Here is a 26,996-nt window from a genome sequence, read left to right on the forward strand (position 1 = left end):
ATATTAACATCCATCCCAAGTAATTTAATCAAATGGATTTGAATTAAATAAACAGGAATGCAACACATTGCAAAGTGCAAACAAAGATATTTAACATACAGGAAGAGCCTTGGATGCTTTTGAATCCAAGACAGTGACCCCGAATAAAGCATAAAAGCGGATTAAAAAAGGATATAAAAATAAATATTATGATACAAAGGGGTTATGGTTTGGTTTTCAATTGACTGATTGTGGAGGGAAAATAAAGGAAAACAATATTTTTAAACAAAAGTAAAGTTATATACAGCATGTGATATGGCAGTAATTCAACATATTTTGTGAGACATTACGATTGAGTTTATTATTGTACCAAAAAATATGAGGTGGTCGTAAAAGCAACCATGATTGAGAGAACATATTCATGGAATTAAATTGTATTTACAGTAAGCTCTCTCAGGCTCCTTAAGGGACAGACAGCCTTCTACAAAAGAGACCCGTGTGAACATGAACAACAAGCTAAACGGGAAAGTCTGTTCAGCTTTTTCTCAAACTTATAGAACCTTCTCAAGGCTTCCTTCAAGCCATGTTGTCTGACGCAAATTAGTTACTGTGTTTACTTGTTCCAATGTGACTAACCTTTAAGGCATTTCAGAAACAGAGCATGAGAAAGTATGCTCAATTGGCAAGCAACATGCTTCGCAGATCTTACAAACGATGACTCAACGATTAAGAAAATGACAAAGAAACGCCTGAACAAGAAATACGGACAAACTTAACTCGTACAAAACAGTGTGTCCCAGCAACATTGCATAACATGGCCAATATCAGAAACACCTAAACCTTGTATTTATTTGTTACATCTGGACCTGCAGTGCATGGCTACATTTCTATTGCTACTATATTCACTGCTTGGATTAGATTACGTCGGGAATCATTTGGTTTGTTTTTACACCGGCTGTGTCCTGATTCCCAACACTTCTCCCAAAGTGTGCACATGCACACTCCCTGTGGAGGGTGGAGAATCAGGACGTAGCTGTCTTCGTTCCTATATATAGGTTGGGTTCAGGAGTCAACCTTCCCATAGGTCCCCTCCGGCGGCCGGTAGATCTTGGGGAATGCCATCAGCTGCAGCATGTTGAAGGCATACTTCCGGCATTTAATATTCTTTTGCACATTCTCAATCCGACATCCCTCCCTGGTTTGGTGGCGTGGCCATGATGACAAAAAGGAGGGAAGAAGAATGAAATTCAATTATGAATCATTTTCTCAAAAAGGGGGTCTGTGTTTTAGTATGGAAAACAACAACCAACAACTGAGTAAGAGACGTACAGATGGGAAACAGGTAACAGACAGACAACAGTTAAATATTACCTGTAGGACAGCTAAAGGTAAGTTATTAATAATAAGGGATACATCGAAAAAAATCAGACCTCTCTGAAATTAAAATGGATGACCCTAATTTAGTCCAAATATATTTTCACCTGACCGTCCCCTAAACGCTTGACAAAAGTGATCCTCCCTCTATCCAAAATAATAATTAAACAAAGTATAGATGAGAACATGCCTACCTTTCCCCTCACACCTAGGACAGACCAGAGCCTTAGATATACAGACTGACAAACTGTTTTTTACCAGGAGAAAGGCCAGTACATCAGGAGACGTGGAGGAGGACAACAACCCAGCAGCAGGACCGGTACCTCCGCCTTAGTGCAAGGAGGTGCAGTGCCAGAGCCCTGCAAAATGACCTCCAGCAGGCCACAAATGTGCATGTGTCAGCATATGGTCTCACAAGGGGTCTGAGGATCTCATCTCGGTACCTAATGGCAGTCAGGCTACCTCTGGCGAGCACATGGAGGGCTGTGCGGCCCCACAAAGAAATGCCAACCCACACCATGACTGACCTATCACCAAACCGGTCATGCTGGAGGATGTTGCAGGCAGCAGAACGTTCTCCACGGCGTCTCCAGACTCTGTCACGTCTGTCACATGTGCTCATGTGCTCAGTGTGAACCTGCTTTCATCTGTGAAGAGCACAGGGCGCCAGTGGCGAATTTGCCAATCTTGGTGTTCTCTGGCAAATGCCAAATGTCCTGCACGGTGTTGGGCTATAAGCACAACCCCCACCTGTGGACGTCGGGCCCTCATACCACCCTCATGGAGTCTGTTTCTGACCGTTTGAGCAGACACATGCACATTTGTGGCCTGCTGGAGGTCATTTTGCAGGGCGCTGGTAGTGTACCTCCTTGCACAAAGGCGGAGGTAGCGGTCCTGCTGCTGGGTTGTTGCCCTCCTACGGCCTCCTCCACGTCTCCTGATGTACTGGCCTGTCTCCTGGTAGCGCCTGCATGCTCTGGACACTACGCTGACAGACACAGCAAACCTTTTTGCCACAGTTCACATTGATGTGCCATCCTGGATGAACTGCACTACCTGAGCCACTTGTGTGGGTTGTAGACTCCGTCTCATGCTACCACTAGAGTGAGAGCACCGCCAGCATTCAAAAGTGACCAAAACATCAGCCAGGAAGCATAGGAACTGAGAAGTGGTCTGTGGTAACCACCTGCAGAATCACTCCTGTTTTGGGGGGTGTCTTGCTAATTGCCTATAATTTCCACCTTTTGTCTATTCCATTTGCACAACAGCATGTGAAATGTATTGTCAATCAGTGTTGCTTCCTAAGTGGACAGTTTGATTTCACAGAAGTGTGATTGACTTGGAGTTACATTGTGTTGTTTAAGTGTTCCCTTTATTTTTTTGAGCAGTGTATATATATATATATATATATATATATATATATATATATATATATATATATATATATATATATATATATATATATATATATATATATATATATTAGTTTGAAACGCTGTCTTACAGTACTTCATTTTAGAAACTATGATGTTTGGTGTTAGAGCTCAGTGTAGCCAACTGGAGAAAGCGATTCGCAGGCCAAGATTAATTAAATGACGCCTATCTATATTTATTTCCAGTCAATGTAAATAGCCAAATTCTTGCATGCATCCGTGCATCCATAAATTCAGAACGGTCCATAGCCATGTTTGCTCAGTCAGTGGTAGCGCACATCCCATACCTGGCAGCATGTCCAAGTGAATCATTTCAAATTCTATCAACTCGTTTGGATTTTATCAGTGTATTCATTCTTGGCTCTCCCTCCCTCCCTCTAGTCTGTAAACATCCCATACCTGGCAGGTTAAGACTGAGAAACGTTTGTGCGCTGTGCCTACACTGTTACCTGAAATCACTCCAACACTCTGGGATCATTCCTATTCCCTGGGATCACTCCTACACTCTGGGATCACTCCTACATTCTGGGATCACTCCTACAGTTGCTGTTTTAGAGACGGAATAACAGTAGCAGTCTAAACACACTAACAGCAGTTTAACCATCTAAACACACTAACAGCAGTCTAACCGCCTAAACACACTAACAGCAGTTTAACCATCTAAACACACTAACAGCAGTCTAACCACCTAAACACACTAACAGCAGTCTAACCATCTAAACACACTAACAGCAGTCTAACCATCTAAACACACTAACAGCAGTCTAACCATCTAAACACACTAACAGCAGTCTAACCACCTAAACACACTAACAGCAGTCTAACCATCTAAACACACTAACAGCAGTCTAACCATCTAAACACACTAACAGCAGTCTAACCATCTAAACACACTAACAGCAGTCTAACCATCTAAACACACTAACAGCAGTCTAACCATCTAAACACACTAACAGCAGTCTAACCATCTAAACACACTAACAGCAGTCTAACCACCTAAACACACTAACAGCAGTCTAACCACCTAAACACACTAACAGCAGTCTAACCATCTAAACACACTAACAGCAGTCTAACCATCTAAACACACTAACAGCAGTCTAACCATCTAAACACACTAACAGCAGTCTAACCATCTAAACACACTAACAGCAGTCTAACCATCTAAACACACTAACAGCAGTCTAAACACACTAACAGCAGTCTAACAGTCTAAACACACTAACAGCAGTCTAACCATCTAAACACACTAACAGCAGTCTAACCATCTAAACACACTAACAGCAGTCTAACCATCTAAACACACTAACAGCAGTCTAACCATCTAAACACACTAACAGCAGTCTAACCATCTAAACACACTAACAGCAGTCTAACCATCTAAACACACTAACAGCAGTCTAACCATCTAAACACACTAACAGCAGTCTAACCATCTAAACACACTAACAGCAGTCTAACCATCTAAACACACTAACAGCAGTCTAACCATCTAAACACACTAACAGCAGTCTAACCATCTAAACACACTAACAGCAGTCTAACCATCTAAACACACTAACAGAAGTCTAAACACACTAACAGCAGTCTAACCGTCTAAACACACTAACAGCAGTCTAACCATCTAAACACACTAACAGCAGTCTAACCATCTAAACACACTACACTAACAGCAGTCTAACCATCTAAACACACTAACAGCAGTCTAACCATCTAAACACACTAACAGAAGTCTAAACACACTAACAGCAGTCTAACCGTCTAAACACACTAACAGCAGTCTAACCGCCTAAACACACTAACAGCAGTCTAACCGCCTAAACACACTAACAGCAGTCTAACCATCTAAACACACTAACAGCAGTCTAACCATCTAAACACACTAACAGCAGTCTAACCGTCTAAACACACTAACAGCAGTCTAACCGCCTAAACACACTAACAGCAGTCTAACCGCCTAAACACACTAACAGCAGTCTAACCATCTAAACACACTAACAGCAGTCTAACCGTCTAAACACACTAACAGCAGTCTAACCCCCTAAACACACTAACAGCAGTCTAACCATCTAAACACACTAACAGCAGTCTAACCACACTAACAGCAGTCTAACCATCTAAACACACTAACAGCAGTCTAACCATCTAAACACACTAACAGCAGTCTAACCATCTAAACACACTAACAGCAGTCTAACCGTCTAAACACACTAACAGCAGTCTAACCGTCTAAACACACTAACAGCAGTCTAACAGTCTAAACACACTAACAGCAGTCTAACCGTCTAAACACACTAACAGCAGTCTAACCCCCTAAACACACTAACAGCAGTCTAACCATCTAAACACACTAACAGCAGTCTAAACACACTAACAGCAGTCTAACCATCTAAACACACTAACAGCAGTCTAACCGTCTAAACACACTAACAGCAGTCTAACCGCCTAAACACACTAACAGCAGTCTAACCATCTAAACACACTAACAGCAGTCTAACCGCCTAAACACACTAACAGCAGTCTAACCGCCTAAACACACTAACAGCAGTCTAACCATCTAAACACACTAACAGCAGTCTAACCATCTAAACACACTAACAGCAGTCTAACCGCCTAAACACACTAACAGCAGTCTAACCATCTAAACACACTAACAGCAGTCTAACCATCTAAACACACTAACAGCAGTCTAACCGCCTAAACACACTAACAGCAGTCTAACCATCTAAACACACTAACAGCAGTCTAACCATCTAAACACACTAACAGCAGTCTAACCATCTAAACACACTAACAGCAGTCTAACCGTCTAAACACACTAACAGCAGTCTAACCATCTAAACACACTAACAGCAGTGTAACCATCTAAACACACTAACAGCAGTCTAACCGCCTAAACACACTAACAGCAGTCTAACCATCTAAACACACTAACAGCAGTCTAACCGTCTAAACACACTAACAGCAGTCTAAACACACTAACAGCAGTCTAAACACACTAACAGCAGTCTAAACACACTAACAGCAGTCTAAACACACTAACAGCAGTCTAACCGTCTAAACACACTAACAGCAGTCTAACCGTCTAAACACACTAACAGCAGTCTAACCATCTAAACACACTAACAGCAGTCTAACCATCTAAACACACTAACAGCAGTCTAACCGTCTAAACACACTAACAGCAGTCTAACCATCTAAACACACTAACAGCAGTCTAACCATCTAAACACACTAACAGCAGTCTAAACACACTAACAGCAGTCTAACCATCTAAACACACTAACAGCAGTCTAACCATCTAAACACACTAACAGCAGTCTAACCATCTAAACACATTAACAGCAGTCTAACCGCCTAAACACACTAACAGCAGTCTAACCACACTAACAGCAGTCTAACCACACTAACAGCAGTCTAACCATCTAAACACATTAACAGCAGTCTAACCATCTAAACACACTAACAGCAGTCTAACCGCCTAAACACACTAACAGCAGTCTAAACACACTAACAGCAGTCTAACCGCCTAAACACACTAACAGCAGTCTAACCGTCTAAACACACTAACAGCAGTCTAACCATCTAAACACACTAACAGCAGTCTAACCGTCTAAACACACTAACAGCAGTCTAAACACACTAACAGCAGTCTAACCATCTAAACACACTAACAGCAGTCTAACCGTCTAAACACACTAACAGCAGTCTAAACACACTAACAGCAGTCTAACCACACTAACAGCAGTCTAACCATCTAAAAACACTAACAGCAGTCTAACCATCTAAACACACTAACAGCAGTCTAACCATCTAAACACACTAACAGCAGTCTAACCGCCTAAACACACTAACAGCAGTCTAACCATCTAAACACACTAACAGCAGTCTAACCATCTAAACACACTAACAGCAGTCTAACCGCCTAAACACACTAACAGCAGTCTAACCATCTAAACACACTAACAGCAGTCTAACCATCTAAACACACTAACAGCAGTCTAACCATCTAAACACACTAACAGCAGTCTAACCATCTAAACACACTAACAGCAGTCTAACCGTCTAAACACACTAACAGCAGTCTAACCCCCTAAACACACTAACAGCAGTCTAACCATCTAAACACACTAACAGCAGTCTAACCATCTAAACACACTAACAGCAGTCTAACCATCTAAACACACTAACAGCAGTCTAAACACACTAACAGCAGTCTAAACACACTAACAGCAGTCTAAACACACTAACAGCAGTCTAACCATCTAAACACACTAACAGCAGTCTAAACACACTAACAGCAGTCTAACCATCTAAACACACTAACAGCAGTCTAACCACCTAAACACACTAACAGCAGTCTAACCGCCTAAACACACTAACAGCAGACTAACCATCGAAACACACTAACAGCAGTCTAACCACCTAAACACACTAACAGCAGTCTAACCGCCTAAACAAACTAACAGCAGTCTAACCATCTAAACACACTAACAGCAGTCTAAACACACTAACAGCAGTCTAACCATCTAAACACACTAACAGCAGTCTAACCATCTAAACACACTAACAGCAGTCTAACCATCTAAACACACTAACAGCAGTCTAAACACACTAACAGCAGTCTAACCACACTAACAGCAGTCTAACCATCTAAAAACACTAACAGCAGTCTAACCATCTAAACACACTAACAGCAGTCTAACCATCTAAACACACTAACAGCAGTCTAACCGCCTAAACACACTAACAGCAGTCTAACCATCTAAACACACTAACAGCAGTCTAACCATCTAAACACACTAACAGCAGTCTAACCGCCTAAACACACTAACAGCAGTCTAACCATCTAAACACACTAACAGCAGTCTAACCATCTAAACACACTAACAGCAGTCTAACCATCTAAACACACTAACAGCAGTCTAACCGTCTAAACACACTAACAGCAGTCTAACCCCCTAAACACACTAACAGCAGTCTAACCATCTAAACACACTAACAGCAGTCTAACCATCTAAACACACTAACAGCAGTCTAACCATCTAAACACACTAACAGCAGTCTAAACACACTAACAGCAGTCTAAACACACTAACAGCAGTCTAAACACACTAACAGCAGTCTAACCATCTAAACACACTAACAGCAGTCTAAACACACTAACAGCAGTCTAACCATCTAAACACACTAACAGCAGTCTAACCACCTAAACACACTAACAGCAGTCTAACCGCCTAAACACACTAACAGCAGACTAACCATCGAAACACACTAACAGCAGTCTAACCACCTAAACACACTAACAGCAGTCTAACCGCCTAAACACACTAACAGCAGTCTAACCATCTAAACACACTAACAGCAGTCTAAACACACTAACAGCAGTCTAACCATCTAAACACACTAACAGCAGTCTAACCATCTAAACACACTAACAGCAGTCTAACCATCTAAACACACTAACAGCAGTCTAACCATCTAAACACACTAACAGCAGTCTAACCGCCTAAACACACTAACAGCAGTCTAAACACACTAACAGCAGTCTAAACACACTAACAGCAGTCTAACCATCTAAACACACTAACAGCAGTCTAACCATCTAAACACACTAACAGCAGTCTAACCATCTAAACACACTAACAGCAGTCTAACCATCTAAACACACTAACAGCAGTCTAACCGCCTAAACACACTAACAGCAGTCTAACCATCTAAACACACTAACAGCAGTCTAACCATCTAAACACACTAACAGCAGTCTAACCATCTAAACACACTAACAGCAGTCTAACCGCCTAAACACACTAACAGCAGTCTAACCATCTAAACACACTAACAGCAGTCTAACCGCCTAAACACACTAACAGCAGTCTAACCATCTAAACACACTAACAGCAGTCTAACCGCCTAAACACACTAACAGCAGTCTAACCGCCTAAACACACTAACAGCAGTCTAACCGCCTAAACACACTAACAGCAGTCTAACCATCTAAACACACTAACAGCAGTCTAACCGCCTAAACACACTAACAGCAGTCTAACCATCTAAACACACTAACAGCAGTCTAACCGTCTAAACACACTAACAGCAGTCTAACCGTCTAAACACACTAACAGCAGTCTAACCGCCTAAACACACTAACAGCAGTCTAACCGCCTAAACACACTAACAGCAGTCTAACCATCTAAACACACTAACAGCAGTCTAACCGCCTAAACACACTAACAGCAGTCTAACCATCTAAACACACTAACAGCAGTCTAACCGTCTAAACAAACTAACAGCAGTCTAACCGTCTAAACACACTAACAGCAGTCTAACCGTCTAAACACACTAACAGCAGTCTAACCGTCTAAACACACTAACAGCAGTCTAACCGTCTAAACACACTAACAGCAGTCTAACCATCTAAACACACTAACAGCAGTCTAACCGTCTAAACACACTAACAGCAGTCTAACCGTCTAAACACACTAACAGCAGTCTAACCGTCTAAACACACTAACAGCAGTCTAACCGCCTAAACACACTAACAGCAGTCTAACCGCCTAAACACACTAACAGCAGTCTAAACACACTAACAGCAGTCTAACCATCTAAACACACTAACAGCAGTCTAACCATCTAAACACACTAACAGCAGTCTAACCATCTAAACACACTAACAGCAGTCTAACCATCTAAACACACTAACAGCAGTCTAACCGCCTAAACACACTAACAGCAGTCTAACCGCCTAAACACACTAACAGCAGTCTAACCGCCTAAACACACTAACAGCAGTCTAACCGCCTAAACACACTAACAGCAGTCTAACCATCTAAACACACTAACAGCAGTCTAACCATCTAAACACACTAACAGCAGTCTAACCATCTAAACACACTAACAGCAGTCTAACCATCTAAACACACTAACAGCAGTCTAACCATCTAAACACACTAACAGCAGTCTAACCATCTAAACACACTAACAGCAGTCTAACCATCTAAACACACTAACAGCAGTCTAACCATCTAAACACACTAACAGCAGTCTAAACACACTAACAGCAGTCTAACCATCTAAACACACTAACAGCAGTCTAACCGTCTAAACACACTAACAGCAGTCTAACCGCCTAAACACACAAACAGCAGTCTAACTGCCTAAACACACTAACAGCAGTCTAAACACACTAACAGCAGTCTAAACACACTAACAGCAGTCTAAACACACTAACAGCAGTCTAAACACACTAACAGCAGTCTAAACACACTAACAGCAGTCTAAACACACTAACAGCAGTCTAACCATCTAAACACACTAACAGCAGTCTAACCATCTAAACACACTAACAGCAGTCTAAACACACTAACAGCAGTCTAACCATCTAAACACATTAACAGCAGTCTAAACACACTAACAGCAGTCTAACCGTCTAAACACATTAACAGCAGTCTAACCGTCTAAACACACTAACAGCAGTCTAACCGTCTAAACACACTAACAGCAGTCTAACCACCTAAACACACTAACAGCAGTCTAACCATCTAAACACACTAACAGCAGTCTAACCGTCTAAACACACTAACAGCAGTCTAACCGTCTAAACACACTAACAGCAGTCTAACCGTCTAAACACACTAACAGCAGTCTAAACACACTAACAGCAGTCTAAACACACTAACAGCAGTCTAAACACACTAACAGCAGTCTAACCATCTAAACACACTAACAGCAGTCTAACCGCCTAAACACACTAACAGCAGTCTAACCATCTAAACACACTAACAGCAGTCTAACCGCCTAAACACACTAACAGCAGTCTAAACACACTAACAGCAGTCTAAACACACTAACAGCAGTCTAACCATCTAAACACACTAACAGCAGTCTAAACACACTAACAGCAGTCTAACCATCTAAACACATTAACAGCAGTCTAAACACACTAACAGCAGTCTAACCATCTAAACACACTAACAGCAGTCTAACCGCCTAAACACACTAACAGCAGTCTAACCATCTAAACACACTAACAGCAGTCTAAACACACTAACAGCAGTCTAACCATCTAAACACACTAACAGCAGTCTAACCGTCTAAACACACTAACAGCAGTCTAACCGTCTAAACACATTAACAGCAGTCTAACCGTCTAAACACATTAACAGCAGTCTAACCGTCTAAACACACTAACAGCAGTCTAACCGTCTAAACACACTAACAGCAGTCTAACCACCTAAACACACTAACAGCAGTCTAACCATCTAAACACACTAACAGCAGTCTAACCGTCTAAACACACTAACAGCAGTCTAACCGTCTAAACACACTAACAGCAGTCTAACCGTCTAAACACACTAACAGCAGTCTAAACACACTAACAGCAGTCTAAACACACTAACAGCAGTCTAAACACACTAACAGCAGTCTAAACACACTAACAGCAGTCTAAACACACTAACAGCAGTCTAAACACACTAACAGCAGTCTAACCATCTAAACACACTAACAGCAGTCTAACCGCCTAAACACACTAACAGCAGTCTAACCATCTAAACACACTAACAGCAGTCTAACCGCCTAAACACACTAACAGCAGTCTAAACACACTAACAGCAGTCTAAACACACTAACAGCAGTCTAACCATCTAAACACACTAACAGCAGTCTAAACACACTAACAGCAGTCTAACCATCTAAACACATTAACAGCAGTCTAAACACACTAACAGCAGTCTAACCATCTAAACACACTAACAGCAGTCTAACCGCCTAAACACACTAACAGCAGTCTAACCATCTAAACACACTAACAGCAGTCTAAACACACTAACAGCAGTCTAACCATCTAAACACACTAACAGCAGTCTAACCGTCTAAACACACTAACAGCAGTCTAACCGTCTAAACACATTAACAGCAGTCTAACCGTCTAAACACACTAACAGCAGTCTAACCGTCTAAACACACTAACAGCAGTCTAACCACCTAAACACACTAACAGCAGTCTAACCGTCTAAACACACTAACAGCAGTCTAACCGTCTAAACACACTAACAGCAGTCTAAACACACTAACAGCAGTCTAAACACACTAACAGCAGTCTAAACACACTAACAGCAGTCTAACCGTCTAAACACATTAACAGCAGTCTAACCGTCTAAACACACTAACAGCAGTCTAACCGTCTAAACACACTAACAGCAGTCTAACCGTCTAAACACACTAACAGCAGTCTAACAGTCTAAACACACTAACAGCAGTCTAAACACACTAACAGCAGTCTAAACACACTAACAGCAGTCTAAACACACTAACAGCAGTCTAAACACACTAACAGCAGTCTAAACACACTAACAGCAGTCTAAACACACTAACAGCAGTCTAAACACACTAACAGCAGTCTAAACACACTAACAGCAGTCTAAACACACTAACAGCAGTCTAAACACACTAACAGCAGTCTAAACACACTAACAGCAGTCTAACCATCTAAACACACTAACAGCAGTCTAACCATCTAAACACACTAACAGCAGTCTAACCATCTAAACACACTAACAGCAGTCTAACCGCCTAAACACACTAACAGCAGTCTAACCATCTAAACACACTAACAGCAGTCTAACCATCTAAACACACTAACAGCAGTCTAACCATCTAAACACACTAACAGCAGTCTAACCATCTAAACACACTAACAGCAGTCTAAACACACTAACAGCAGTCTAACCGTCTAAACACATTAACAGCAGTCTAACCGTCTAAACACACTAACAGCAGTCTAACCGTCTAAACACACTAACAGCAGTCTAACCACCTAAACACACTAACAGCAGTCTAACCATCTAAACACACTAACAGCAGTCTAACCGTCTAAACACACTAACAGCAGTCTAACCGTCTAAACACACTAACAGCAGTCTAACCGTCTAAACACACTAACAGCAGTCTAACCATCTAAACACACTAACAGCAGTCTAAACACACTAACAGCAGTCTAAACACACTAACAGCAGTCTAAACACACTAACAGCAGTCTAAACACACTAACAGCAGTCTAAACACACTAACAGCAGTCTAACCATCTAAACACACTAACAGCAGTCTAACCGCCTAAACACACTAACAGCAGTCTAACCATCTAAACACACTAACAGCAGTCTAACCGCCTAAACACACTAACAGCAGTCTAAACACACTAACAGCAGTCTAAACACACTAACAGCAGTCTAAACACACTAACAGCAGTCTAAACACACTAACAGCAGTCTAACCGCCTAAACACACTAACAGCAGTCTAACCGCCTAAACACACTAACAGCAGTCTAAACACACTAACAGCAGTCTAAACACACTAACAGCAGTCTAAACACACTAACAGCAGTCTAAACACACTAACAGCAGTCTAAACACACTAACAGCAGTCTAAACACACTAACAGCAGTCTAACCATCTAAACACACTAACAGCAGTCTAAACACACTAACAGCAGTCTAACCATCTAAACACATTAACAGCAGTCTAAACACACTAACAGCAGTCTAACCATCTAAACACACTAACAGCAGTCTAACCGCCTAAACACACTAACAGCAGTCTAACCATCTAAACACACTAACAGCAGTCTAAACACACTAACAGCAGTCTAACCATCTAAACACACTAACAGCAGTCTAACCGTCTAAACACACTAACAGCAGTCTAACCGTCTAAACACATTAACAGCAGTCTAACCGTCTAAACACACTAACAGCAGTCTAACCGTCTAAACACACTAACAGCAGTCTAACCACCTAAACACACTAACAGCAGTCTAACCATCTAAACACACTAACAGCAGTCTAACCGTCTAAACACACTAACAGCAGTCTAAACACACTAACAGCAGTCTAAACACACTAACAGCAGTCTAACCATCTAAACACATTAACAGCAGTCTAACCGTCTAAACACACTAACAGCAGTCTAACCGTCTAAACACACTAACAGCAGTCTAACCGTCTAAACACACTAACAGCAGTCTAACAGTCTAAACACACTAACAGCAGTCTAAACACACTAACAGCAGTCTAAACACACTAACAGCAGTCTAAACACACTAACAGCAGTCTAAACACACTAACAGCAGTCTAAACACACTAACAGCAGTCTAAACACACTAACAGCAGTCTAAACACACTAACAGCAGTCTAAACACACTAACAGCAGTCTAAACACACTAACAGCAGTCTAACCATCTAAACACACTAACAGCAGTCTAACCATCTAAACACACTAACAGCAGTCTAACCACCTAAACACACTAACAGCAGTCTAACCGTCTAAACACACTAACAGCAGTCTAACCATCTAAACACACTAACAGCAGTCTAACCACCTAAACACACTAACAGCAGTCTAACAGTCTAAACACACTAACAGCAGTCTAACCACCTAAACACACTAACAGCAGTCTAACCATCTAAACACACTAACAGCAGTCTAACCATCTAAACACACTAACAGCAGTCTAACGGAGGGAGAGAAAGTGTCTTGGAGCATATCACTACTGATTTATACGGCTCTATTTTTTCCCCTGCTCATCAGAATCCTACTATGCTCTACTTTAGAGTAGAGGCGGAGATAGTTGGAGTGGGGGTTCCACGTCCACTATTCCAGAGGACATAGGAATCATTGAAGAGATGTAGTACATTACTAAATGTAGAATCTTAGTAAACAAATCACAGTCTCTATGAAGAGGGTCCCTCAACTGACAGGGGTCAACTGGAGGTTATGATAAGAACGTGCCCTCAAGCTGCTTGGAGTTTACACTGGAGTGTGTAACAGTGTGATTGGCTTCAGTTACGCTGTTAGCACTTTGGTATCTGTGCCAGAGCAGCCAACCAGAACGCAATGCTAGCTCTCAGAACGTTAGCTCTCTGTCATTGACATGAAGAGATAACTGTTTATCTCCAGTCCTTCTGATAGTATTATATGGCCAATGCTTTAGGTACGGGAGAAAAAACCCTCCAAGGTTCAACAGTATGGTATCTGTGAAAATAGAGAAGGCTAATATGTCTTAGCGGAGAGAATTTATCTTCTTAATCCCTTACATTCTAAATCGATTCCATCCAATCCTCAAGCCTGCTAGTCGGATTAACAGTCGAAAGCTTGTGTTTGATTGTACAAATTAAATTATGTATCCACTCAATTACCCTTTCAAAGCAAAATCAATGAAATCACACAAATTCCAGACTCCCTCCCTCCCAGAAAACAAGCTGCACAGACAAAAATCACCATCCGACGCACACAAGGTTAGTACATGGCATCGTCAGCAACTTTATTGATATTTTGCAAGCAGAAAAACAAGACTTAAAATTAACCACACGACCAGCAGGTGTGAGCTGACGAGCAGTAGGGCGATGGGGTAGAAGTGTCGCGAGGCCGGCTTGTTCTCCGCTACAGAGCACGCCGCCTCGGGGTCCGAATCCCACTGACACACTACTTCTCCCTGGGTGAGCCGACTGCAGGGCGAGGGGGCGAGGTGGAGGAGGTGAGACAGAGAATAGACAGAAAGAACCAGTGGGTTAGTAAAGGAGAGACCCCTGACATGGGCCAAAGACAACCAGCAAGCACAGACGCATGCACGGACGGATTAATGGATGAATGGATGAATGGAAAGATGAATGGAAGAGTGTAAGTCCCACATGAAGAGAGGAGTTGAAGTATGAAGGGGGCGAGTAGAGGCGGGGGCGAGTAGAGGCAGGCACGATCATTTATGTGGATCTCTCCTCTTTCAATTATTTACTTAAATTGTTTTGACAAAGCTTAGGATGCGTTCTGTTGCACCTGTTGATTTCATGTAGCCAACAGAAAGGGACATTTAAAGATCTCAACACAAAACTTCAGGAAATGTGATAAGCCTTACCCCCACATATCCAGAACAAGCCATAGTGAAACCAGACCGTTGTGCAGTTAGACTGAACCCAAGTGTACATTCTATGTCAATATTTAAACAAGACATACATGTTGGATAAGATAAGGGAACAGTGGCAGTAAATGTATTGACAGAGAGATAGTCAAGCAAGCTTCATGAACATTTTATTCTATTTATTTAACTAGACAAGTCAGTTAAGAACAAATTCTTATTTACAATGACAGCCTAGGACAGTGGGTTAAGTGCCTGGTTCAGGGGCAGAACAACAGATTTTTACCTTGTCAGCTCGGGGAGTTGATCTAGTAACCTCTCGGTTGCTGGCCCAACACTCTAACCACTAGGCTACCTGCCGCCCAACATGAAAAGACTGGCTGTTGGCCAAAATCCTCGGGACCAAAATCAAACACTTGGACAATGTGTTACTTATCACTTACCATTGTACTTTATGTTAAAGTAACTGTCCAGTGTGTCCAGATTTCTATGAACTAAGATCTACACTGAGTGTACAAAACATTAGGAACACCTGCTTGTTCCATGACATAGACTGACCAGGTGAATCCAGGTGAAAGCTATGATCCCTTATTGATGTCACTTGTTAAATCCACTTCAATCAGTATAGATGAAGGGGAGGAGACAGGTTTAAGAAGGATTTTTAAGCCTTGAGACAATTGAGACATGGATTGTGTATGTGTGCCATTCAGAGGGTGAACGGGCAAGACAAAATATTAAAGTGCCTTTGAACGGGGTATCATCTGAGCTGTTGATCGCACAGTATACAGGCTATTCTGACAAAACTACGTTGAAAGAATGATCCATCATATTTACAGCTGCTCAGTACTTAAACGTATTTACTGAAGATTGATAGTTACCGGTTCAACTTTGCATAGACGGGTCAAGCCTACAGCTATCTTCCAGTGTCACTCTGTCTGAACCCTCTTGACACTGGAACACATATCCATTCTCAAGCTCTGATAATCACTCTTTGTTTGAGGTTGAATTTCATTCAATCCATTCGAGGGCAAAGTGCTGAAATGTTACAATTGGTGCACAGATTAAACAAAGATTCCTTAGAATGCAATGCTGCTGTTTTTTCCACGCTCAACAGTTTCCTGTGTTTATCAAGAATGGTCCACCACCCAAAGGACATCCAGCCAACTTGACAACTGTGGGAAGCATTGGGGTCAACATGGGCCAGCATCCCTGAGGAACGCTGCTGACACCCTGTAGAGTCCATGGACCAACGAATTGAGACTGACCAACGAATTGACCAACGAATTGAGACTGACGGCTAATTGGCCAGCTCATCCTCCTCTAGACGGCTAATTGGCCAGCTCATCCTCCTCTAGACGGCTAATTGGCCAGCTCATCCTCCTCTAGACGGCTAATTGGCCAGCTCATCCTCCTCTAGACGGCTAATTGGCCAGCTCATCCTCCTCTAGACGGCTAATTGGCCAGCTCATCCTCCTCTAGACGGCTAATTGGCCAGCTCATCCTCCTCTAGACGGCTAATTGGCCAGCTCATCCTCCTCTAGACGGCTAATTGGCCAGCTCATCCTCCTCTAGACGGCTAATTGGCCAGCTCATCCTCCTCTAGACGGCTAATTGGCCAGCTCATCCTCCTCTAGACCACTGATTGGCCAGCTCATCCTCCTCATGAGGAAATAGCAAGCGTTTTTTAAATTGTCTGTTTGAGAAGTTTGAGGTGGGGTTTTTAAAGTGCTTTTTCCTCCTATTTATGCTTTCGCCACAAATACGAGAAGGGGGAGCCAAAAACATTATTTGGATAAGCGTTCATAGGTGATTCACTTTTAAAACAGATTTTTACTGGGTAGTTACTTTAAGCACTGTACTGTATGCCTACAGCAGTGGAAAATATGGTAATGAGTCAAGTGTATCACTGGGAATGAATTCATGAACATAAATACTCCCAGTATGTCTGTGGTTAATGCAACCAACTATACTTGCTCACAGACAACTATACTGTATGGAGGGGTTGGTTGTTTAGCAATAAAACCGACGCATGCGCCACTATGGGGAAAAACAGACGTGGTTGCCTTAGACTGTTAACAACATGCAAACTATATTTAGTCAAAACACCTCAAAACAAGACATGGTGTCAATAACAACTAGCCACATAAGGTTTCCCACATGGCAGCTTTTTGTCATTGACGCTAGCTATCAGAATCATAACAACACACAACTTCCGGTCACATCATCCTTTTCGTGACTTTGTCAGCCAACCCGTCTATACATGAGTCACTACAAGGTGAGAGAAAGTAGTAAAGCAAAGTAGAGAACAAACTTGGCAAGTTAACAAAGTTCCTAACTTCTTTGCTGTATACCATGTTAGACCACATCTGACCGTGATTGGGAGTCCCATAAGGCGGGGCACAATTGGCCTAGTTTTGTCCGGGTTTGGCCAGGGTAGGCCGTCATTGTAAATAAGAATTTGTTCTTAACTGACTTGCCTAGTTAAATAAAGGTTAAAAATGTATATATTTTTTTAAACATGTTGATTGGTTTTGAGACTAGATTCTACATTTTTTACCCCCCAATATCTTTCTTTCAAGATCCAGGTTCTTTACACTTTCTTTGTAAATGGTTTACATGGTCTCGATTAAACTGTCAATCTAGAAGCCTGTCGTCAATACAAAGGGTTGGTTGCCACACAACATATAAATATTCAATTACTATAATCATACCAAGATGAAACAAGGCCCATTCATAACTAATGGAGCTTCCACAGAGCCATCCTTCTTATGTCAACAAAAATGTTCTATGTGGAAGCAGTCCATGGATTTAATTAATTTACCACTTACACTTAACCTTGATGTGTGATGGAGGAAAAAGCTGTAGGGGTCATTAACCAATATCAAAATAGCTTGCCGTCTATTCCCTTCAACCCCAATTTTTGTTCGAAGCCACAGAGACTGTTAGGCAGTACACTGTCAGTCAGAGAAAAGAGCAGAATATTCAGAAAGAACCAGTGGGTTAGTTAAGTAGGGGCCCCTAGGGGCCACATACCACCAGCAAATCAAATCAAGCTTTATTTATATAGCGTAATTTCAGACATGAATGCAATGCCCAGTGTTAAAACATAAATAAAAAACTATGAAAATAAAAAGGGAAATATTTACTACACAACAAACATAAGAGTATAAAACACTAGAGAATGACAGTAAAACGGAAAGACTAAAAAGCACTAAGGAAAAGCAGAATTAAACAGGTGTGTTTTAAAATCTCTTTTGAATATGTCCACAGTTTCGCCCCCCTCCCCCCCCTCGGGTTTTCTGGCAGGCTATTCTAGAGGCTGGGAGCATAGGAACTAAAGGCTGCCTCTTGGTCCTAGGCTTTGGTATAGTTAAAAGGCCAGTGCACAGACGCAGGCACGGACGGATGCGTCAAGAGAATTTCTCCAACACAGAGGAGCATGTCAACTCGGGATTGCTGCTGGTTAACTAGCTACTAGTAAACACTGGTTGTCGCAACTTATCGAGGTTTCAAGAGTCACTGCTGCATTTTGCATCCTATGTAAAAGGTGGATTATAATAGAATTTAATAACTCAGCAAAAAAATAAACGTCCTCTCACTGTGAACTCCATTTATTTTCAGCAAACTTAACATCTGTAAATATTTGTATGAACATAACAAGATTCAACAACTGGGACATAAACTGAACAAAAACTGAACAAGTTCCACAGACATGTGACTAACAGAAATGAATAATGTGTCCCTGAACAAAGGGGGGGGGGGGGTCAAAATCAAAAGTAACAGTCAGTATCTGGTGTGGCCACCAGCTGCATTAAATTCTGCAGTGCATCTCCTCCTCATGGACTACACCAGATTTGCCAGTTCTTGCTGTGAGATGTTAACCCACTTCCACCAAGGCACCTGCAAGTTCCCGGACATTTCTTGGGGGAATGGCCCTAGCCCTCACCCTCCGATCTAATAGGTCCCAGACATGCTCAATAGGATTGAGATCAGGGCTCTTCGCTGGCCATGGCCTGTCTTGCAGGAAATCATGCACAGAACGAGAGGTATGGCTGGTGGCATTGTCATGCTGGAGGCTCATGTCAGGATGAGCCTGCAGGAAGAGTACTACCTGAGGGAGAAGGATGTTGAGATCGCCTGCAATGACAACAAGCTCAGTCCGATGATGCTGTGACACACGGCCCCAGACCATGAAGGACCCTCCACCACCAAATTGACCCCGCTCCAGAGTACAGGCCTCGGTGTAACGCTCATTCCTTCGACGATAAACGCGAATCTGACCATCACCCCTGGTGAGACAAAACCACGACTCGTCAGTGAAGAGCACTTTTTGCCAGTCCTGTCTGGTCCAGCGACAGTGGGTTTGTGCCCGTAGGTAATGTTGATGCCGGTGATGTCTGGTGAGGACCTGCCTTACAACAGGCCTACAAGCCCTCAGTCCAGCCTCTCTCAGCCTATTGCGGACAGTCTGAGCACTGATGGAGGGATTGTACATTCCTGGTGTAACTCGGGCAGTTGTTGTTGCCATCCTGTACCTGTTCCGCAGGTGTGATGTTCGGATGTACCGATCCTGTGCAGTGTTGTGTGTTGTGTGTTGTGTGTTGTGTGTTGTGTGCTGTGTGTTGTGTGCTGTGTGTTGTGTGCTGTGTGCTGTGTGCTGTGTGCTGTGTGCTGTGTGCTGTGTGCTGTGTGCTGTTGTTACACGTGGTCTGCCACTGCGAGGACAATCAGCTGTCCATCCTGTCTCCCTGTAGCGCTGTCTTAGGTGTCTCACTGTACAGACATTGCAATGTATTGCCCTGGCCACATCTGCAGTCCTCATGCCTCCTTGCGCATGCCTAAGGCACATTCACGCAGATGAGCAGGGACCCTGAGCATCTTTCTTTTGTTGTTTTTTAGAGTCAGTAGAAAGGCCTCTTTAGTGTCCTAAGTTTTCATAACTGTGACCTTAATTGCCTACCGTCTATAAGCTGTTAGTGTCTTAACGTCCGTTCCACAGGTGCATGTTCATTAATTGTTTATGGGTCATTGAAAAAGCATGGGAAACAGTGTTTAAACCCTTTACAATGAAGATCTGTTAAGTTATTTGGATTAACTCTGAAGTTTTCAATTATTAGTAGGCACAGTCTCTAATGATGACATTTTATAGCCGTAGGCTTGTTGTAGGCTTGTTGTAGAGCCGGTTTATTCTTGGACAGCTCCAAAGCCACAACACTGTCTCAGCATAACCGGTTCTACAAGCCTCATAATGACCCTCGATATTATCAAAGCACTCCTTTATCTCCAAACATAAACCAGTGTTATCCAACAGTGTTTTAGAAATGACTTAGTTCTCTCAGACTCTGCTTAAGTGATCATCTGAGCTGTATCTTTGTTGCTCCTGTTACCTTTGTCGTTCTGCCCCTGAGCAAGGCAGTTAACCCACTGTTCCCCGGGTGCCGAAGACGTGGAAGTCAATTAAGGCAGCCCCCCGCACCTCTCTGATTCAATGCGAAAGACACATTTCAGTTGAATACATTCAGTTGGACAACTGACTAGGTATCCCCCTTAGACATGTGAACACACAGTGTATGCAGTTGCAGACAGTGGGTGTGATAGCATTTCTGAAAGCAAAAGAATGGCATTTGACTTCCCCAGATATTTGATCCACACTTTTTTACTCATGGGAATATCACTAACTAGCCACATTCAACTGACCGTTTACATTATGTGGTGCACAGTATACAGGCTATTCTGACAAAACTATGTCGAAAGAAAGATCCATCATACTTAATTATCTCTATTTCTTGAACTGCATTGTTGGTTAAGGGCTTGTAAGTAAGCAGTTCACGGTAAAGTCTACACCCGTTAAATTCGGTGCATGTGACAAATCAAATTTGATTTGATAATTACAGCTGCTCAGGTCTTAAACGTATTTACTGAAGATTGATAGTTACCGGTTCAACTTTGCATAGACGGGTCAAGCCTACAGCTATCTTCCAGTGTCACTCTGTCTGAACCCTCTTGACACTGGAACACATGGGAAAGCATATCCATTCTCAAGCTCTGATAATCACTCTTTGTTTGAGGTTGAATTTCATTCAATCCATTCGTGGGCAAAGTGATGAAATTCTACAGTTAGTGCACAGATTAAAGAAAGATTCCTTAGATACTCAAGCACCCACAAACTCTCGTCAAGTTGCCCATCAAATCTGGGAAAGAATAGCTTGTATGAATAAAACATGTCTATAAAGTCTATTCCAAGTTCTTTTGGGGTGTGTTTTGTGTATAGTACAAGCAACCACTTTGTCTTTACCACATACCGAATATTTACTTTCATTATTTATGACAAAACCGCTAACTAGTCAAATACAACTGACTGTTAAGACACAGTACCAGTCAAAGTTTGGACACACCTTTTTTATTTTTACTATTGTATACTGTCTTAACAGTCAATTCTATTTGGCTAGTGAAGACATCAAAACTATGAAATAACACATATGGAATCATGTAGTAACCAATCATGTAGTAACCAAAAAAGGGTTAAACAAATCAAAATATATTTTATATTTGAGATTCTTCAAAGTAGCCAACCTTTGCCTTGATGACAGTTTCGCACACTCTTGGCATTCTCTCAACCAGCTTCACCTGGAATGTTTTTCCAACAGTCGAAGGAGTTCGCACTTTTGCTGAGCATTTGTTGGCTGCTTTTCCTTCACTCTGCGGTCCACCTCTCCTTTAAGACTGTTGGAAAAACATTCCAGGTGAAGCTGGTTGAGAGAATGCCAAGAGTGTGCAAAGCTATCATCAAGGTTACTACATGATTCCAGATGTGTTATTTCATAGTTTTGATGTCTTCACTAGCCAAATACAATTGACTGTTAAGATAGTTGTGGTGGGCCTCCCCAGTGGCGCAGTGGTCGAAGGCTGTGCCACTAGAGATCCTGGTTCAAGTCCAGGCTCTGTCGCAGCCGGCCACGACCGGGAGACCCATGGGGCGGCGCACAATTGGCCCAGCGTCGTCCGGGTGAGGGGAGGGTTTGGCCGGCAGGGATGTTTTTGTCCCATCGCGCACTAGCGACTCCTGTGGCGGGCCGTGCGCAGTGCACGCCGACACAGTCGCCAGGTGTAGGGTGTTTCCTCCAACACATTGGTGTGGCTGGCTTCCGGGTTAAGTGGGCATTGTGTCAAGAAGCAGTGTAGCTTCGCTGGGTTGTGTTTCGGAGGACGCACAGCTCTCGACCTTCGCCTCTCCTGAGTCCGTACGAGAGTTGCAACGATGGGACAAGACTAACTACCAATTGGATACCACAAAATTGGCGAGAAAAGGGGGTATAATTAAATAAATAAATGTAAAAAAGGAAGTTGTGGTGATCATGTGTTCTTCTGCCAAATTCTCTGTTGACAAAATTGTACGCTCTCATCTCTGGGTAACCTCAGGTCACATGGTTGAGGGCTTCTGACATCATGAGGACAGACAGAGAGGGTGATTATGGGAATGTGCCATCATGATGCACTATAGGCCCTGTTCAAATGCTGTAGAAATGCTATATTAGGTTATCACTGATCTCACAACATTGGATAGGTGACAACATGGGTTCCTTTAGATACAGCACTGTAGCTTTCACCCACCCAGTCACACCAGATCAGTGATATTTGAGAGAAGGAAGGGAGGGAATGACACATTTCTAAAGTATTCAAGCAGGGCCCATGCCAAGCTACGACGTGGCTCTGATGTGAACTTTGACCAAGTCAGATGGGATGAGGCAGGCTATCAGGGCGGGGCTTCTGATACCAACTAGGGGTGGTGAAATGGGTGGTGCCAGTGAACAGTGTGATAGACGTGCTGCTGTGTGTTTGCGCATGCCACTGAGCTCCATTAGCCAGTTGGCATCCACAGATCGATCAGCAGGATGTTTGCCACTTTCCCTGTCCTTTCAGACATTAGTTACTTTTCACAATGAGGGAATATTGGCATACATAGAGCCTGGAGTTTTTCCCCAGTGAGGTCGGTTACTTAATCAGGAAATTTACTCCTGGTCCTAATTTATTATAATTAGGACCAGGAGTTTTCCTGACCAGGTTACCCAATTAACTTCAGGGCCCAGAGACATAAAGGGAAATCTCAAAAGTCCATTCCTTAGGTAGACCTCCTCCCATTCACTCACCACCACGACCACCTCAAAACATTAGAGGGAAGTGATGCAAGCAGCGGTGAAGCAGATTGGAGGTTCCAGTCCTCAGATTTCCCCCTTCAATGTTCACTTCCCACCCCATTCCTTCCTTTTGAGAATGAGGCAAGGAGAGAAAACGCGAGGAGATAGAACGCGAGGAGCCCTACTATAAAATCAGGAAATAACTTTTAAGACCTCTCCCCCAAAGTTGAGTTTGTCTCTCTCACCTCCGCATGCAGTCCAGGGCTCGTATGAAGTAATCCTTGTTGAGCTGGTGCTCGTCTCTCAGCAGGGCACACTGCTCTAGGGTTACAGACATCGACGTCCTGTCTTTGGCACTTTTACAGCTGGTGAACCTGATCCCGTTCAGCCGCCGGCAGATCTGGACCAAGGGAGACGCAGAGAAAAACACCTCAATAACGTAAACAAAAACAAACTATTTTAAACATAATGCATAACTGAAAACTACTCTGTGAGGTAGAATTGGGAAGAAAAGTATTCAATGAAAATATGTTTTTGTTCTTCAAAATAATTCTCACTTCAAAAGTGAAAGTGCACTACTTTCTATGCAGCTGCTTATATGATGTTTCCCAGACTACATTCCTTTTCAGACGCAGCTAATTCCAGAGACCAGGGAGGGAAAGAGAAGGAAGCTCATAGTTCCAACCAGAACAGATCTGCTTTCATTTTCCAAAGACTGGAAATACCAGAGGAATCATTAGCCAAATACCAGAGGAATCATTAGCCACATACCAGAGGAATCATTAGCCACATACCAGAGGAATCATTAGCCACATACCAGAGGAATCATTAGCCAAATACCAGAGGAATCATTAGCCACATACCAGAGAGGAATCATTAGCCACATACCAGAGAGGAATCATTAGCCACATACCAGAGGAATCGTTAGCCACATACCAGAGGAATCATTAGCCAAATACCAGAGGAATCATTAGCCACATACCAGAGAGGAATCATTAGCCACATACCAGAGGAATCATTAGCCACATACCAGAGGAATCATTAGCCACATACCAGAGGAATCATTAGCCACATACCAGAGGAATCATTAGCCAAATACCAGAGGAATCATTAGCCACATACCAGAGAGGAATCATTAGCCACATACCAGAGGAATCATTAGCCACATACCAGAGGAATCATTAGCCACATACCAGAGGAATCATGAGCCACATACCAGAGGAATCATGAGCCACATACCAGAGGAATCATTAGCCACATACCAGAGGAATCATTAGCCACATACCAGAGGAATCATTAGCCACATACCAGAGGAATCATTAGCCACATACCAGAGGAATCATTAGCCACATACCAGAGGATTCATTAGCCACATACCAGAGGATTCATTAGCCACATACCAGAGGATTCATTAGCCACATACCAGAGGAATCATTAGCCACATACCAGAGGAATCATTAGCCACATACCAGAGGAATCATTAGCCACATACCAGAGGAATCATTAGCCAAATACCAGAGGAATCATTAGCCAAATACCAGAGGAATCATTAGCCAAATACCAGAGGAATCATTAGCCAAATACCAGAGGAATCATTAGCCAACTACCAGAGGAATCATTAGCCAACTACCAGAGGAATCATTAGCCAAATACCAGAGGAATCATTAGCCAAATACCAGAGGAATCATTAGCCAAATACCAGAGGAATCATTAGCCAAATACCAGAGGAATCATTAGCCAAATACCAGAGGAATCATTAGCCAAATACCAGAGGAATCATTAGCTGGAAAGGAATGTGTGTGTTCAACTTTTACTCCTTTATCAATAGTGTTATTAATCATGTGTGTGTTCAACCTTTACTCCTTTATCATTAGTGTTATTAATCATGTGTGTGTTCAACCTTTACTCCTTTATCATTAGTGTTATTAATCATGTGTGTGTTCAACCTTTACTCCTTTATCAATAGTGTTATTAATCATGTGCGTGTTCAACCTTTACTCCTTTATCATCAGTGTTATTAATCATGTGTGTGTTCAACCTTTACTCCTTTATCATTAGTGTTATTAATCATGTGTGTGTTCAACCTATACTCCTTTATCATTAGTGTTATTAATCATGTGTGTGTTCAACCTTTACTCCTTTTTTGGCTGGATACAGTTTATGATATAAATCGGTCACGAGTAGCTTCCATTGCTGCTCTATGCCTACCTATGTGATTAGGTAATCGGATGCCCATTCTCTGGGAGATTTCCCCTAAATGATCAGGATTATTTGGAGCCTTGCATGGTCTTCTGCCAGATGTCGAATATGTGTATGAAGTCTTCATTGTAGCAGGTGCATTGCATTCACAAGTTCAAAACTTCTCCTCGGGGCACCAATGTATCAACCTCCATAAGTAGGGACATTAGCAGGCTGACAAGTTTGCATGAATGATGTCAAGCCAGACGTGTAAGAATGGATCCACTTTTTATGCATCTTATGCTATCCTCACCGTTCCAGCGAGCCACAGTATCTCCACATTCTTTCTCTTCTTCGTCACTACATTCTGGCCCAGGGTTCCAAGTAAATCTTTCAGGTCCGTCTGGGTTTGAAAACATGGCAGACCTGTGAAAGGAAACGAAACGCGAGTTGGCTTTGGTTGGTTCATTTGGCTGCTCGAGCTGTAACAGGAAGGAGTTGTGTGTGTGTGTGTGTGTGTGTGTGTGTGTGTGTGTGTGTGTGTGTGTGTGTGTGTGTGTGTGTGTATTCATGCGACAGGCAGGATGCAGGTATTGATAAGATAAAAATACGGTACACTGACAACAAGAATGAGGACATCTGTGGAAACTACTGACAGATGGATGAAAGGAGCTGTTGTGTGGAACAACAACAATAACATCACAAACGTAGATCTCTGTGGTTGTGTATCTGTCTGCAAATCTGACCCACATGGGTGTATTTTACAGGAGCTGAATCGATGGTAGACGGGAAATGGAAATACTGGTGTGTGTGTGTGTTGAACTGTAAAATAAAGACACATTGTATCTTATGTCTGTAATGAAACTACACTGAGTGTACAAAACATTATGCTCTTTCCATGACATAGACTGAGCAGGTGAATCCAGGTGAAAGCAATGATCCCTTATTGATGTCACTTGTCAAATCAGTGTAGATGAAGGGGAGGAGACA

General features: G+C 42.4%; 1 protein-coding gene across 4 annotated transcripts in view; it reads right to left on the reverse strand.

Annotated features, from left to right (window-relative positions):
• Positions 1 to 9: 9 nt before the first annotated feature.
• The window catches only part of LOC129847575 (type II inositol 3,4-bisphosphate 4-phosphatase-like), a 60,889-nt gene continuing 33,902 nt past the window's right edge, over positions 10 to 26,996 (reverse strand). The window contains exons 9-12 of one of the 4 annotated variants that reach the window (XM_055915321.1): positions 26,320 to 26,432; positions 24,074 to 24,228; positions 15,157 to 15,289; positions 1,056 to 1,174 (exon numbers count right to left, since the gene is read on the reverse strand). In XM_055915321.1, the coding sequence (XP_055771296.1) occupies positions 1,157 to 1,174; positions 15,157 to 15,289; positions 24,074 to 24,228; positions 26,320 to 26,432 (419 nt within the window). In that variant the 3' untranslated portion in view covers positions 1,056 to 1,156. Of the gene's footprint in view, positions 1,175 to 15,080; positions 15,290 to 16,571; positions 21,703 to 24,073; positions 24,229 to 26,319; positions 26,433 to 26,996 lie in introns of those variants that run through there. The other 3 variants (XR_008758439.1, XM_055915322.1, XM_055915320.1) reach the window with 3 other exon arrangements.

Source organism: Salvelinus fontinalis, unplaced genomic scaffold (genome assembly GCF_029448725.1).
Source record: "Salvelinus fontinalis isolate EN_2023a unplaced genomic scaffold, ASM2944872v1 scaffold_0877, whole genome shotgun sequence".
Taxonomy (NCBI): Eukaryota; Metazoa; Chordata; class Actinopteri; order Salmoniformes; family Salmonidae; genus Salvelinus; species Salvelinus fontinalis.